The following is a 16845-nucleotide window of genomic DNA, read 5'->3' as shown; positions in this document are numbered from 1 at the left end:
TACTGACCACACTCGATCAGCTTCGCTGGGCAGGCCACATAGTACTCATGCCAGATACGAGACTCCCTAAGCAAATGCTTTATGCGGAGCTCCTTCATGGTAAACGAGCCAAAGGAGGACAGCAAAAACGTTATAAGGACACCCTCAAAGCCTCTTTGTTAAAGTGCGACATCACCACTGACACCTGGGAGACCCCGGCGGCAGACCGCCCGAGGTGGAGAAAGTACATCCGGGAGGGTGTTGAGCTCTTCGAGTTTCAACACAAAGAGCATGAAGAGGCCAAGCACAGGCAGTGGCAAACCAGCCCCACCGAACCCTTCTCTCGACAAATGTCTGTCCCATCTGTAACAGGGTCTGTGGCTCTCATATTGGACTGTTCAACCATCAAAGAACTCACTTTGGGAATGGAAGCAAGTCCTCCTTGATTCCGAGGGATTGCCTATGATGATGAGATGCAAACACAATTAGTATTATTTTTATCTGACCCATTTCCCGTTGTTTAATTGGTCAAATATCCAGAATATTAAACTCCAGCCCAGTTATAGGGTAATCAATATCAGCAGAAAGAAACCCCAACGGTCAGAATGAACACGATTCAGTCTGGGATAACAGTAGTAGCCAAACCCTGCAGTCACTTGTGAACTCGCTGGTGTCTCAGCAGGTGGAATGATCGAGTGAATCGCTTCCCACACACAGAACAGGTGAACGGTCTCTCCCCAGTGTGAACTCGCTGGTGTATCAGCAGGTGGGATGACTTAGTGAATCCCTTCCCACACAGTGAGCAGATGGATGGCCTCTCCACAGTGTGAACTCGCTGATGCGCCAGCAGGTGGGATGACCAAGCGAATCGCTCCCCACAAACGGAGCAGGTGAACGACTTCTCCTCAGTGTGAACTCGCTGGTGTATCAGCAGGATGGATGAGGTAGTGAATCCCTTCCCACATACAGAGCAGATGAACGGTCTCTCTCCAGTGTGAACTTGTTGGTGTGTCAACAGGTGGGATGACACAGTGAATCCTTTCCCACACTCAGAGCAGGTGAACGGTCTCTCCCCAGTGTGAATTCGCTGTTGAGTTAGAAGGTGGGATAACCGACTGAATCCCTTCCCACAATCAGAGCAGGTGAACGGCCTCTCCCCGGTGTGACTGCATCGATGAATTTCCAGATCAGACGGGGAACTGAATCTCTTCCCACAATCCCCACATTTCCACGGTTTCTCCATGGTGCAGGTGTCCTTGTGTCTCTCCAGGTTGGATGATCAGTTGAAGCCTTGCCACAAACAGAACACATGTACCGTTTCACCCCGCTGTGAATGGTGCAATGTTTTTTCAGGCTGTGTAACTGGTTAATGCTCTTTCCACAGTCAGTGCACTGGAACACTCTCACTCGGGTGTGTGTGTCTTGGTGCTTTTCCAGTCACACTGATGTTTGAAATCTATTCCCACAAACAGAATTGGCAAATATTTCTCCTTCCAAATTGAAAGGCCGATGATATTCAGGTCCGGGGGAATTGAGTGATTCCGTTTGGTTTGATTTTCCCGTCTGCAAATCCTCCCCTTCCAAGACCTTGGAAAAGGAGTTTACAAAAATCATTTCTGCAAGTACAGGGCAGAAATTCAGAACACACAATTCTAGATTCCATGGAACATTTTTTCCTCTCTTGTTACATAGAAACATAGAAAATAGGTGCAGGAGTAGGCCATTCGGCCCTTCGAGCCTGCACCACCATTCAATAAGATCATGGCTGATCATTCACCTCAGTACCCCTTTCCTGCTTTCTCTCCATACCCCTTGATCCCTTTAGCCGTAAGAGCCATATCTAACTCCCTCTTGAATATATCCAATGAACTGGCATCATCACCTCTCTGCGGTAGAGAATTCCACAGGTTAACAACTCTCTGAGTGAAGAAGTTTCTCCTCATCTCAGTCCTAAATGGCTTACCCCTTATTCTTCCTCCAAAGCTGTAAATCATCGTCCTACGCACTCTCCGTCCTCTCTGTGCTGAAATTCAAACACATCGCATGTCTGAAGGCAGCATGTCCTCCGCTCCCAGTTTTCACCACCAACTCTGTCTGGGTTCAGTCCCACACTCACTGGTTCCCCTCCCCTGAAGGTGCTGACTCTGGCTGGGTCCAGTTCTACACACACGGTTTCCCCTCCCTCTCCTCCCCTGAAGGTGCTGACTCTGGCTGGGTCCAGTTCTACACTCACTGGTTCCCCTCCCCTGAAGGTGCTGACTCTGGCTGGGTTCAGTTCTACACACACGGTTCCCCTCCCTCTCCTCCCCTGAAGGTGCTGACTCTGGCTGTGTCCAGTTCTACACTCACTGGTTCCCCTCCCCTGAAGGTGCTGACTCTGGCTGGGTCCAGTTCTACACTCACTGGTTCCCCTCCCCTGAAGGTGCTGACTCTGGCTGGGTCCAGTTCTACACCCAGTGGTTCCCCTCCCCTGAAGGTGCTGACTCTGGCTGGGTTCAGTTCTACACTTACTGGTTCCTCTGCCTCTCCTCCCTGAAGGTGCTGACTCTGGCTGGGTTCACTGGAACCCTGTAGCCCCGCCCATACTTTGCTCTTTTGCAAAGATGGCCATGCATGTGCTCTCGGTGAATCTCGGTGGCAACGCATAAACCTGCAGCTTTCCTATAATGATAACTTTTATTTATATAGCACCTTTAACGTAGTACAATGTCCCAAGGCACTTCACAACAGTGTTACCAGACCAGTTAGCCTAACATTTGTCGCAGGACATTTGGAAAAGCATAATTCAGTCAAGCAGAGTCATCATGGTTTTTCTCCTACTATGGCCCCAGCTTCTGATACATGCTTATGTTTATAGATTCTGTCCCTTCCTGTTCTGTTTTTGTTCCCCCAATGCTACCCTGCTCTATTGCCTTCACCTTGTTCTTTGAGATTTTAAGTTTCTGCTCACCTGAACCCTGCCCACCATTGATTACTAAAGCTCTCCATGCTGCCCTAGTTATTCGGTTCGCCAGGACCCTAACCCCAGCACATTCCAAGTGGAGTCCGTCCCAGGTATAATGTGGGAAAGTGTGAGGTTGTCCGCTTTGGCAGAAAACATAAAAAAGCAAATTATTATTTAAATGGAGAAAAATTGCAAAGTGCTGCAGTACAGAAGGACCTGGGGGTCCTTGTGCATGAAACACAAAAAGTTAGAATGCAGGTACAGCAAGTCATCAGGAAGGCAAATGGAATGTTGGCCTTTATTGCAAGGGGGATGGAGTATAAAAGCAGAGAAGTCCTGCTACAACTTTACAGGGTATGGTGAGGCTAGACCGAGAGTACTGCATGCAGTTTTGGTCTCCTTATTTAAGAAAGGATATACTTGCACTGGAGGCTGTTCAGATAAGATTCACTAGGTTGATTCCGGAGATGAAGGGGCTGACTTATGAAGAGAGGTTGAGTAGGTTGGGCCAATACACATTGGAGTTCAGAAGAGTGAGAGGTGGTCTTATTGAAACATATAAAATAATGAGGGGGCTCGACAAGGTGGATGCAATGAGGATCCACAATTTCCACATAGGGGAAACTGGAACTAGGGGACATAGTCTCAGAAATTTACAGATACAATCCACACATATACCAGAGACTGACAAGTATAGTGTGAAATCCAAACTCACACTCCGAAAACTGTTATATACAGAGCAAAATTCACACTCACACACCATAGTCTGAGAGATAGAGTAATACCCACACACAAATATCAAAAACAGACAGACACAGATAAGACCCACACTCCCATATCAGAAAATGACAAGGACTGTGTAAATCTAACACTCACATACCAGCGAATGAAAGACTGGGCCTGGGGGGCAAGGACAGAGAATGTTTAAAGCTGGGGGCCTTGTCCCTTTGATATGCTCAATTTGGGATCATTCCGTGCAGGGTGTTTTTCGCTTTGTGAGCCCGTCCTGCAGAAACATTGGAGGGACGAGGGAGCAGGAGTGTTTGCTGGGACTGTGCAGGAGTTAAAATCTGACAGAAACTGTCCCAGTTTAATTTAATTTAATCAGAGTGAAACACTCGGTCACTGAGAGTAATACCGAACGGCCCTGAGCCGCAAGATTAAAGAGAGTACAACAGGCAAGCGAGGGTTAAATGTGGGACCTTGTTTCTCTCACTCTCTGACACTGTCCCGCAGTGTGGGATTAATAATGTGTCTGTCTGTGGTACAATATCAGTGAGAGAGAGGACTGCATCTTCTGTCTCCCCAATGGGATCTTTCAGGATAAAACCGGACCTCAAAGGTCAGCCTGGGACTGATACTGTGTATGTTTCTGTGTCTCACCGCCCTGCCTCGCACTCCCCTGTCTCTTTCTCTCTCAGCCCACTCTCTCTCTGTCGCTTTCCCCCTTTCTCTTGTACTGTCTGTGAAGGCGGGATACTGTTATTTAGCGTGATGTGGAAACACTGTTGGAAGTACGACACTGATAATTTCTCTCTTTCTCTCTCTGGTGCTATACATGACGGTGTGGCACTGTGACTGAGCGTAATATGGAGACACTGATACACAGTGTAAGAATGATACAGTGCCTGTCTCTCTCTCTTTCTCGCTGATGCTGTACATGAATATGTGATATTATTATAGACCGTAATAAGCAGACACAGTGAGGTAGTTTTTTAAGATTGATTCTGTGTCTCTGTCGCTCTCTCTGATAGCCACCTCTGGGTGGTGAGTATGAGATGTATAGGACACCAGTTACAGTTAAATATCCCTCAGTTTAGGAGGAGAGAGAGACATAGAGATGCTGGAGCGGTAGTGAGCACATAATTTATATTTTCACATTAATGAAACATATTTCCTCTGCTGTGATTGGCTACTGCCCCTGAATCTGGGGAACAGACATTGTGAGGAGCACCGGTCTAAGAGTGTTTAACACTTACTGAGCTGGGAAACTACAACTAACCCCGAGAATCGGCAGCACAGGCCGAGCGGAGAGGAAACCCTGTGCTGGGAGCTTTAAATCTAGGACAGTTTGTGCTGTGAATGTGCAGATGTGAACATTGTGTGATGAGAGTGTGTTAAAGGGGTGGGCCGGTGAGATTAATGTCACTGTGTTTGTGTGTCCGTCTCATCGCCGGATTCCAGAATTCCTCTTATGTAAAATTCAAAGATTTCCCTGTCACAGGATCGCCCTGCTGCCCTGCTCAGGTCTAAAGTGGGAATTAAACGTCAAGTTTGAAGTGATTTCAAATTTCAATCGAAAAACAGAGAAAATGTCCGCGATCGGGTGAGAGAGCGCGACCAGTGCAGCAATAAAACGGGTTTAAATCCAAATTGCTGTCTTCAATTCGGATGAAACTTTCTCGACAACAAACATCCCGGTCTTCGGGACAGAAAGAGGCCAGTCTGGGAATCTGGAGGGCCCGGGTTGAATTGGAATCGGACAGTTAATGAGGAGAGAGAAACAGAGAGGCTGGAGGGGCGGGGAGCTGACAGCAGGATGTCTCCGCCCCGTCCGCTCGCTGCCTTTAAGTTGCTCTGTGCCGCCGCCTCCCGTTTCATTTCTGACCGAGCTCTGACTGTCAGAGAGATTTTCCACAGAGCCGCGGACATGACTGACACTGCAGCCGTCGAAACGGCCCCTCCTGCCGCCGCCGCTCAAACCAAGGCTCCCAGCAAGAAGAAGAAGGCGGCTCCCCGCTCCAAGCCAGCCGGTCTCAAGTTGGGCGAACAGATCCTCAAGGTTGTGGCCGATGGCAGCGATCGCAAGGGGATGTCCCTGGCCGCGATAAAGAAGGCTCTGGCGGCCAAAGGCGTGGATGTGGAGAAACGCGGGTCCCAGATCAGGGTCAGCATCAAGAGGAATGTGACAAATGGCTTCCTGGTGCAGACCAAGGGCACGGGTGCCTCGGGCTCCTTCAAAGTTGCTAAGAAGGAAAACCAGGGGAAAGTGGGAAGGAAGGTGAAGAAACCAGCAGCCAAGAAATCTCCAGCCAAGAAACCAGCAACCAAGAAATCTCCAGCCAAGAAACCAGCAGCCAAGAAATCTCCGGCCAAGAAAACGAGCACCAAGAAGGCGCTAACAGTAAAAAAGACAACGAAAGCGGCGGCTGGGAAGAAGGCGGCAGCGGCTAAGCCCAAGAGCCCCAAGAAGGCCTCGAGCGCAAAGGTGAAGGCGGCCAAAAAGGTGGAAAAACCGAGGGCCAAGGCCAAATCAGCAAAACCCAAGAAAGCAGCGCACAAGAAGTAAATAAAAAGTTCAACTTGTAAACATCTGAACCCAAAGGCTCTTCTCAGAGCCACCACGCCTCTCAGAAAAGAGCTGATCCCCGAATCAAATGATCCCTATCCCGGGGCCGGGCTCAGATTTCAGACAGAAATCATTGAACATGAAGCCAGGATCCCTGGTGACTCGCTGACATTGGCTGCACCCACCCCTCCCCCAGTGTCTGCAATAAAACACACAGAGAATGTCCGGCCCGGGCCTCACTGTAACTGGGGATGTGTTCGGCTCCAGTCTCAATTCCTGGTCATTGTCATTTCACAGATTCAGGGGGAGAGTCTGTGAGACGGTGATACTGGCGGAGATATCCCGCCTCACAACTCAAATCCTAAACACCACATTCTCCAAATCAGCTGGAATAAGGTGTTTGTAAACTGCTGAACCCGTCTGTGAGAGGAAGTGTGGGGAGATGGAACAAGGTCTGAGATTGACAGGGAAGGGACTGTATATAGGCGGGAATATTCGTGATTGTTAATTGTAACGGGACCTTATTTAAAAGCTTCAGGTTCCTGGAAGCCTTGAAGATGAATTCCGAGTCTGTAAGGGTTTGTGCGGAGCGCTGTGTTTCGGTTCTATTGTGGGAAAACGGTTTGAAATTGGCGGCTACAGAAAGCTGGAGGCGGAGCTGGAAGACCAGAGGCCGCTCTCTGCTCTGTCTGTCAATCTTAACTCTGTGTCCTCCCCTTTCCGCCTCTCTCACTCTGCGCTTTCTCAGTCAGATCGGGTCCGGCTCTATAAAAAGGAGCCGGCAGCAATTCGCTTTTCAGTCAGCGGCAGTTTAACTGAAGAGTCGTTATAATGTCTGGTCGAGGTAAAGGCGGCAAAGGACTGGGTAAAGGCGGAGCCAAGCGGCACCGTAAAGTGCTCCGTGATAACATCCAGGGTATCACCAAACCAGCCATCCGCCGCCTGGCTCGCCGTGGCGGTGTCAAGCGGATCTCGGGCCTGATCTACGAGGAGACCCGCGGGGTGCTGAAGGTTTTCCTGGAGAATGTGATCAGGGATGCGGTCACCTACACTGAACACGCCAAACGCAAGACGGTCACTGCCATGGATGTGGTGTACGCTCTGAAACGGCAGGGCCGCACTCTCTATGGATTCGGCGGCTGAATAACTCGGACCTTTTCCCCCAAGCACAACACAAAGGCTCTTCTCAGAGCCACCCATCGCCTCACAGAGAGAGCAGCGACCTGGGGATGGGAATGCGGACAGTTTGGTTGGGAAATGGTTTCGGCTGTTTAATTAATGGAAAGAAAGGTTTGGATTTATATAGCGCCTTTCACGACCACCGAACGTCTCTCAAGACCAATGAAGTACTTTTAGAGTGTAGTCGCTGTAGGAATATGGGAATTAAATATTTTACAACTATTGTAAATATGAGAGATCATAAACTCCGGCTGACAGTCACAATTACCGGGCGGGATACACAGTCCACTTGACCCAGACATTACAGTCTCCCCTCACAGATAATTCCTGTAATGTGAGGTTTCTGAGATTCGGTTCAGCGGGATCGAATGGGGCCTTGTGTTTAGGAAGCAGTGAGCGGGGATTTATTCCCGCCCGGTACAGACCGATCAGGGAATGGAACAGAATTCAAACCGGAATGTTGCAGAGAATGGGATTGGTGACTTATAATGGGGCACAATCGCCGTTATAAAGAGCGGATTCTTAAATTGCTGGCGGGAAATTAGAGTTTCTTTAAACTCTGTTGGTTAATATTTTGAAATTGGCGGGCTTTTTGAAATTGACCAACTGTCAGTTTCAGTTCAGCCAATCAAGGGCCAGTAATCCCCACCCTTCATTTTCTTTCTCGGTGCTTGGTTCAAACTTGATTGGCGGTCGGGTTGCAGCCAATCACAGCCCCGGGGCGCACCCTCACACACTTTAAAAGGAGGCCCCAGAGGAGGCTCTGCATTAACAGTCCGTGTGTCCCAGATTGTGCTGAGATCCGTTCAGACAATGGCCAGGACCAAGCAGACAGCGCGCAAATCCACCGGAGGGAAAGCTCCTCGCAAATAGCTGGCGACCAAAGCGTCCCGGAAGAGCGCTCCGGCCACGGGCGGAGTGAAGAAGCCTCATCGCTACAGACCCGGCACCGTGGCTCTGAGGGAGATCCGCCGCTACCAGAAATCCACCGAGCTGCTGATCCGCAAACTGCCCTTCCAGCGCCTGGTGCGGGAGACCGCTCAGGACTTCAAGACCGACTTGCGCTTCCAGAGCTCGGCCGTCATGGCCCTGCAGGAGGCCAGTGAGGCTTACCTGGTGGGGCTCTTTGAGGACACCAACCTGTGCGCCATCCACGCCAAGCGAGTCACCATCATGCCCAAAGACATCCAGCTGGCCCGCCGCATCCGCGGGGAGCGCGCCTAGACTTCCCCTGCCCCGACTCGGAGCTTCAGCACCAAGTGCAACAACGGCTCTTTTCAGAGCCACCAAATCAGCAAAGGAAAGAGCTGCGATCTCCTGTAACCAGAGCTTCGTGTTGTTCATTAACCCATTGTAGGAACGGGCAGAGCGTGTGGGACTGATTACTGATCGTGTGTTCATATACCAACTCCGTTCACATGAGTTATTGACTAATATTAACTAATGAGCCCTTTAATATTTTCAGAAACTGAAATCGGCTTTGGGTCGCTCTGACCTCGAGTTCCCCGGGGCAGAGCACAGATTTCCCCATTCGGTGTTGCCGGAGAATGGTGGCAGGCAGATCTGGGAAGCGCTGCAATTGACCCGGGTCCTGTGTGTGTACATCGCTCGCTGATGCAGTGCGGTCTAAACTGACCGGCTTAGCAGAGAAATACAGCCCGGGAACAGAAGCAGCATTCAAATTATCTCCAACCAGACCAGAATTAAACTAGGCCCTTTGATTACTATATTAATTCATCACCGCCGACTCTCTAGTTTTCATAGACAGACTAAAGAATATTTAAGGAACCGGTGGCGGTATTTATACAATTGTTGAGTGACAACTGTAGTTCAGTTATTCGCTGTTAACTGGAAGAGTATGTGTGAGCAGAGAACCGTAATGCAGAGACCAGGAACTGAAAACTCCCCATACGGATAAGGGGTAAGCCATTTGGGACTGAGATGAGGGGAAACTTATTCACTCAGAGTTGTTAACCTGTGGAATTCCCTGCGGCAGAGTTGTTGATGCCAGTTCGTTGGATATATTCAAGAGGGAGTTCGATGTGGCCCTTATGGCTAAAGAGATCAAGGGATGTGGAGAGAAAGCAGGAAAGGGGTACTGAGGTGAAAGATCAGCCATGATCTTATTGAATGGTGGTGCAGGCTCGAAGGGCCGAATGGCTTACTCCTGCACCTATTTCCTATGTTTACTGGTCTGAAATAAGCCAATCGATCGGTACATGAATTAAAGGGCTCTGACTCCATTAATACAGTAAGCAGCCCTTCCACAGATACTGTGGGTGGCTCTGAAAAGAGCCTTTGGGTTATTAGATTAAATCTTGTCCGCTTTACTTGATCTTGGACGAAGTGGTGGTTTTCTTGAGCAGTAGCACAACCTGAATATTCGGCAGCACCCCGCCCTGAGCGATGGTCACCTTTCCCAGCAGCTTATTGAGCTCCTCGTCGTTGCGGATGGCCAGCTGCAGGTGTCTGGGGATGATGGGTTTGTTGTCGCGGGCCGGGTTGCCGCCCAAATCCAGGATTTCAACGGTCAAATACTCGAGCACAGCAGCCATGGAAACCGGGGCTCTGGCACCCACACGCTCAGCATAGTTCCACTTTTCGCAGGAGTCTGTGAACAGGGCCCACAGGGAACTGCAGTCCGGCCCGGGAGGAACGTGACTTGGCCTTGGCCCAAGCTTTACCGCCGGTTTTTCCTCATCCAGACATTTCCACAATCCACAAGATCAAAGAATGCGAAACTCCTCCCTCATCTGCTCTTCTTAGACATTCTGGATGGATGCAGGGAGTGAACTTGTGATTGGTCGCTCTGCGGTGCATTTCATTGGTCTTTTCCGATGACCAATCACCATCTGCTTAGCCTGCCACTGAAAACATAGAAACATAGAAAATAGGTGCAGGAGTAGGCCATTCGGCCCTTCCAGCCTGCACCGCAATTCAATGAGTTCATGGCTGAACATGCACCTTCAGTACCCCATTCCTGCTTTCTCGCCATACCCCTTGATCCCCCTAGTAGTAAGGACTTCATCTAACTCCTTTTTGAATATATTTAGTGAATTGGCCTCAACAACTTTCTGTGGTAGAGAATTCCACAGGTTCACCACTCTCTCGGTGAAGAAGTTTCTCCTCATCTCGGTCCTAAATGGCTTACCCCTTATCCTTAGACTGTGTCCCCTGGTTCTGGACTGCCCCAACATTGGGAACATTCTTCCTGCATCTAACCTGTCGAAACCCGTCAGAATTTTAAACGTTTCTATGAGGTCCCTTCTCATTCTTCTGAACTCCAGTGAATACAAGCCCAGTTGATCCAGTCTTTCTTGATAGGTCAGTCCCGCCATCCCGGGAATCAATCTGGTGAACCTTCGCTGCACTCCCTCAATAGCAAGAATGTCCTTTCTCAGGTTAGGAGACCAAAACTGTACACAATACTCCAGGTGTGGCCTCACCAAGGCCTTGTACAACTGTAGCAACACCTCCCTGCCCCTGTACTCAAATCCCCTCGCTATGAAGGCCAACATGCCATTTGTTTTCTTAACCGTCTGCTGTACCTGCATGTCAACCTTCAATGACTGATGTACCATGACACCCAGGTCTCTTTGCACCTCCCCTTTTCCTAATCTGTCACCATTCAGATAATAGTCTGTCTCTCTCTTTTTACCACCAAAGTGGATAACCTCACATTTATCCACATTATACTTCATCTGCCATGCATTTGCCCACTCACCTAACCTATCCAAGTCGCTCTGCAGCCTCATAACATTCTCCTCGCAGCTCAAACTGCCACCCAACTTAGTGTCATCCGCAAATTTGGAGATACTACATTTAATCCCCTCGTCTAAAGCATTAATGTACAGTGTAAACAGCTGGGGCCCCAGCACAGAACCTTGCGGTACCCCACTAGTCACTGCCTGCCATTCTGAAAAGTCCCGTTTACTCCTGCTCTTTGCTTCCTGTCTGACAACCAGTTCTCAATCCATGTCAGCACACTACCCCCAATCCCAAGTGCTTTAACTTTGCACATTAATCTCTTGTGTGGGACCTTGTCGAAAACCTTCTGAAAGTCCAAATATACCACATCAACTGGTTCTCCCTTGTCCACTCTACTGGAAACATCCTCAAAAAATTCCAGAAGATTTGTCAAGCATGATTTCCCTTTCACAAATCCATGCTGAATTGGACCTATCATGTCACCTCTTTCCAAATGCACTGATATGACATCCTTAATAATTGATTCCATCATTTTATCCACTACCGATGTCAGGCTGACCGGTCTATAATTCCGTTTTCTCTCTCCCTCCTTTTTTAAAAAGTGGGATTACATTGGCTACCCTCCACTCCATCGGAACTGATCCAGAGTCAATGGAATGTTAGAAAATGACTGTCAATGCATCCGCTATTTCCAAGGCCACCTCCTTAAGTACTCTGGGATGCAGTCCATCTGGCCCTGGGGATTTATAGGCCTTCAATCCCATCAATTTCCCCAACACAATTTCCAGACTAATAAGGATTTCCCTCAGTTCCTCCTCCTTACTAGACCCTCTGACCCCTTTTATATCCGGTAGGTTGTTTGTGTCCTCCTTAGTGAATACCGAACCAAAGTACTTGTTCAATTGGTCCGCCATTTCTTTGTTCCCCGTTATGACTTCCCCTGATTCTGACTGCAGGGGACCTATGTTTGTCTTTACTAACCTTTTTCTCTTTACATATCGATAGAAACTTTTGCAATCCGTCTTAATATTCCCTGCAAGATTCTTCTTGTACTCCATTTTCCCTGCACTAATCAAACCCTTTGTCCTCCTCTGCTGAGTTCTAAATTTCTCCCAGTCCCCGGGTTCGCTGCTATTTCTGACCAATTTGTATGCCACTTCCTTGGCTTTAATACTATCCCTGATTTCCCTTGATAGCCACGGTTGAGCCACCTTCCCTTTTTTATTTTTACGCCAGACAGGGATGTACAATTGTTGTAGTTCATCCATGCGGTCTCTAAATGTCTGCCATTGCCCATCCACAGTCAACCCCTTAAGTATCATTCGCCAATCTATCCGAGCCAAATCACGCCTCATACCTTCAAAGTTACCCTTTAAGTTCTGGACCATGGTCTCTGAATTAACTGTTTCATTCTCCATCCTAATGCAGAATTCCACCATATTATGGTCACTCTTCGCCAAGGGGCCTCGCACAACGAGATTGCTAATTAATCCTCTCTCATTACACAACACCCAGTCTAAGATGGCCTCCCCCCTAGTTAGTTCCTCGACATATTGGTCTAGAAAACCATCCCTTATGCACTCCAGGAAATCCTCCTCCACCGTATTGCTTCCAGTTTGGTTAGCCCAATCTATGTGCATATAAAAGTCACCCATTATAACTGCTGTACCTTTATTGCATGCACCACTAATTTCCTGTTTGATGCCCTCCCCAACATCACTACTATTGTTTGGAGGTCTGTACACAACTCCCACTAACGTTTTTTACCCTTTGGTGTTCTGCAGCTCCACCCATATAGATTCCACATCATCCAAGCTAATGTCCTTCCTAACTATTGCATTAATCTCCTCCTTAACCAGCAATGCTACCCCAGCTCCTTTTCCTTTTATTCTATCCTTCCTGAATGTTGAATGCCCCTGGAGGTTGAGTTCCCAGCCCTGATCATCCTGGAGCCACGTCTCTGTAATCCCAATCACATCATATTTGTTAACATCTATTTGCACAGTTGATTCATCCACCTTATTACGGCTACTACTTGCATTAAGACACAAAGCCTTCAGGCTTGTTTTTTTAACACCCTTTGTCCTTTTAGAATTTTGCTGCACAGTGGCCCTTTTTGTTCTTTGTCTTGGGTTTCTCTGCCCCCCACTTTTCCTCATCTCCTTTCTGTCTTTTGCTTTTGTCTCCTTTTTGTTTCCCTCTGTCTCCCTGCATTGGTTCCCATCCCCCTGCCATATTAGTTTAACTCCTCCCCAACAGCACTAGCAAACACTCCCCCTAGGACATTGGTTCCAGTCCTTCCCAGGTGCAGACCGTCCGGTTTGTACTGGTCCCACCTCCCCCAGAACCGGTTCCAATGCCCCAGGAATTTGAATCCCTCCCTGCTGCACCACTGCTCAAGCCACGTATTCATCTGCGCTATCCTGCGATTCCTACTCTGACTATCACGTGGCACTGGTAGCAATCCCGAGATTACTACTTTTGAGGGCAAAAATTATTGTTCGACTTCCAACGAATCTTCAATTTCAAAAACCCCGCCAATAATTTTTACAATGCGGATTATGTTAATAAATTCATCATTAGCCAAAGATTTCCAAACACTTTTTATTCCATATTGCCTTACAAATTCCAAGATGTTACAATCAGGAGTAAATTAGGGTTCACTATCAAACATTCTGAACGGGACACATTCCAGCTCAATCTTTGTACAATTTGGGAATCACAGATCATGGATCGATCCTCCGCACAGGCGGGAGTGAGACTAGAACTGGAAGTCCTTCTGTGAAAAGAGAAGAGGGACAGAGTGTTCAAACTGCCCCGTTCTGGTCTCTGGAAGAACTCCTATTCTGGGTTGTTGCACACGCAGGCCCCGGGTAATAAGCGGGTTGACTAACTAGAATTTTTTTTATTGAAAAGGGCTTGAGAGAGAATGAGGTGAATAAAGTCTGAGTCTCCCCCCTTAAAACAAGACCATAATTCGTCGGCAGGCGACCAGGGAGTGTTTGTAGTTTACTGGGAGGGACATTCATCAACGAAACTAAGGCTGAACCGGACAGTAAAACCGATTATCTGAAAATTCGTTTCTAATTCTACCCTGGATCTTTAAATGCTGTCAAAAACACTTGCTCAGGAAATAACTACAGTAAATTGAGGTTAAAGGATGACGCGTTTGTGCAGCTCTTTCAGAGAGGTTGTGGGTGGCTCTTAAAAGAGCCGTTATGTTTGGGGTTTGTTCCGTCAGAACAGCGTGGAGCTTTACTTGGAGCTGGTGTACTTGGTCACCGCCTTTGTCCCTTCTGACACGGCGTGCTTGGCCAGCTCCCCGGGCAGCAGCAGGCGCACGGCGGTCTGGATCTCCCGGGAGGTGATGGTGCAGCGCTTGTTGTAATGGGCCAGGCGGGAAGCCTCACCCGCGATGCGCTCGAAAATATCGTTCACAAACGAGTTCATGATGCCCATGGCCTTGGAGGAGATGCCGGTGTCGGGGTGAACCTGCTTCATCACTTTGTAGATGTAGATGGAGTAGCTCTCCTTCCTCGACTTTCTGCGGCTCTTGCCGCCCTTCGGTGGCGTTTTCTTGATCACTTTCTTGGCGCCTTGCTTGGCAGTAACTGATTTCTTCTCTTCAGGCATCGTCTTGTTCAATCCAACCCAGACATGACGTAAACGTATAGGCAGCCCCACACTCCGCCCACAGCCCTATGCTAATGAGGGATGAGTGAAGGCAACGATTGTGATTGGTTCATTCGCTGCGTTGTCAATTTACATTGTTCTGTAATTCTCTGATTGGATATTTAAAGAGACCAATCAGATTTACTGCTCACCACAATCTCAAATTCTTGAATTAGGTCATCAGTTACATCCCCTCCCGAGCCATATTCTGTTCTTTATCGATCTCGATGTCTACATGTTCGACAGACATTGACCGGTTTGTATCCGAGATTGCCTGAGGGTCACTTCTGGTCAGGACATGGGAGTCCTACTGTGAGGGCAAAAGACCTTCACTGTCCTTCCGCCCAGATGCTGCCTTCCTCCCACCGTTTAATTCAACACCTTTCTTATCTGTCACTGCTGTAACTATATTAGTTGTTTCAGTATTACCTTCACTGGAATATGCCGTAGCTTCTGTGCCGTAAACGGCCTATTTCCCTTAGAACAGGGGACATAAATTTAAAGTAATTGGCAGGTTTAGAGGGGAAATTTCTTCACGTAGAGGGTTGGGGTCTGGAACTCACTGCCTAAATGGGTGGTCGAAACAGAAACCCCTCCACCCGAAGACCACCTAATAAGACTGTGTTCTTTTGCCATCTGGGGTGTGCACCCCAGCAAAACACCCACCCAGCACTGTGAGGGGAGACCTGCCCTCACAGCTTCCCTCATTCCCACCCTCCCATCTCTCTCTCTCTCTGTCACTCTCTCTGTCTCTCCCCTCTCTCCCTGAGAGCCCTTTCCTCCTAATTAAAAAATCAAGACAACTGAGCAGAGGGAGCAAGGCCCCTCCCCAATCATTAATTCGGGGAGAGGAATGCCTCATTAAGAGCTCCCTCTGCTCACACACTTAACGAGGCCTATTAAGACCATTAAGGCCTGTGACTTTGGTGTGAGTGTAGCCCTTAATGGGACCCCGTGATGGCAACCCCATCCACGTCAGTGGCAGGGCCTGTTAAGACTTACGCGCAGGCGGTGTCCACAGCCACGGCGCCTCCTGTGCCTCCTGCTGCCCTGCCACCATTTAGATTAATAACTAAAAAACATGTGGTCAAGAGCTACACTCACCCTACTATGAGCATCAAGGAGTGCGTGCGGGTGATGGCTGGGGTAGTCGGCCCCTCGGCCATTATCGCGGCCTCCAAGATGTCTGCGAAGGCTGTGTTCTTCCTGGGGTCAGAGCGGGCGGTGTCACTGGCCGTTGAAAAGGGGCTCACGGTGGGCGGGACGTTCCAGCCAGTGGACCCTCTCGAGGCCACCATGCAGAGGGTCATTCTTTCGAATGTCTCGCCCTTTGTTCCCGCTGAGCTCCTGCTCCCCCACCTACATCAACTGGGGGAGGTAAGGTCGGGGATTAACCTGATACCGCTCGGCCTCAGGGAGACCAGCCTGCATCACGTGTTCTCCTTCCGCCGCCAGCTTTTTGTCCGACTGGCGCGGGAGGAGACGACGGAGGGCACCTTCAACGTGGTGCTCGAGGGGACTGCCTACCGCGTATTTTGGACGTTGGACGGCGTGCGGTGCCATGCCTGTAGGGAGATGGTGCACGTTCGTAAGAACTGCCCCGCCTCCAAAACACCAAAGGCGGCCAAGGCTGGTGCCGCCGCCACCCCTCCCCCTGGTAGTGTCCGCGTGGGTGCGCGGACATCGTCGGAGGCCTTTGTCTTCATGGCCTCCGGCGGGCGGTAGGGAGAGCGTCCGGGCAGAAGGAAGGCACGGAGGAAGGTTAAATACCTCGAGGCGGGGTTACCTCAGTGTGCCGGACAGCCCCATCACCGCGCTCGGCCTACCTGTTGTCACCGGCAAGCGCGGGGTGCCCTGAGCCCATGCCCAAGCCCTCAACCAATACCGCAGAGGGGCTCGGGCGCGGGCAAGAAAAAAAAAAGAGGGGAGTGCAGCGGAGGCCTCGGCAGACATGGAGGTCTCCCTGCCTCCGTGCCCCCTCAGACAAAAAAGGAGGCACCGCTCCAATGAGGCAGAGGGGGAACAACATCCCTCCGCGGAGAAGTCGGTGCCCGCCATGTGCCCCGTGTCCCCC

The 16845-nt window shown here is 49.4% G+C and overlaps 2 protein-coding genes across 2 annotated transcripts in view; one reads left to right on the top strand and one right to left on the bottom strand.

The window, feature by feature from the left end:
* Positions 1-16845, bottom strand: part of LOC139273797 (zinc finger protein 850-like) — a 167305-nt gene that overhangs the window by 92668 nt on the left and 57792 nt on the right. The window contains exon 4 of the mRNA XM_070890895.1: positions 879-1145. Within this exon, the coding sequence (XP_070746996.1) occupies positions 879-1145 (267 nt within the window). The remainder of the gene's footprint in view (positions 1-878; positions 1146-16845) is intronic.
* LOC139272888 (histone H1.10-like) lies at positions 5691-6212 on the top strand (the record flags this gene model as incomplete). The annotated part of the gene is made up of 1 exon (XM_070888991.1): positions 5691-6212. A coding segment is annotated over one exon (522 nt), but the record flags the coding sequence as incomplete, so codon positions are not given.

This window comes from Pristiophorus japonicus, chromosome 9 (genome assembly GCF_044704955.1).
Source record: "Pristiophorus japonicus isolate sPriJap1 chromosome 9, sPriJap1.hap1, whole genome shotgun sequence".
Taxonomy (NCBI): Eukaryota; Metazoa; Chordata; class Chondrichthyes; family Pristiophoridae; genus Pristiophorus; species Pristiophorus japonicus.
This window is presented reverse-complemented; position numbering and strand designations above follow the sequence as displayed.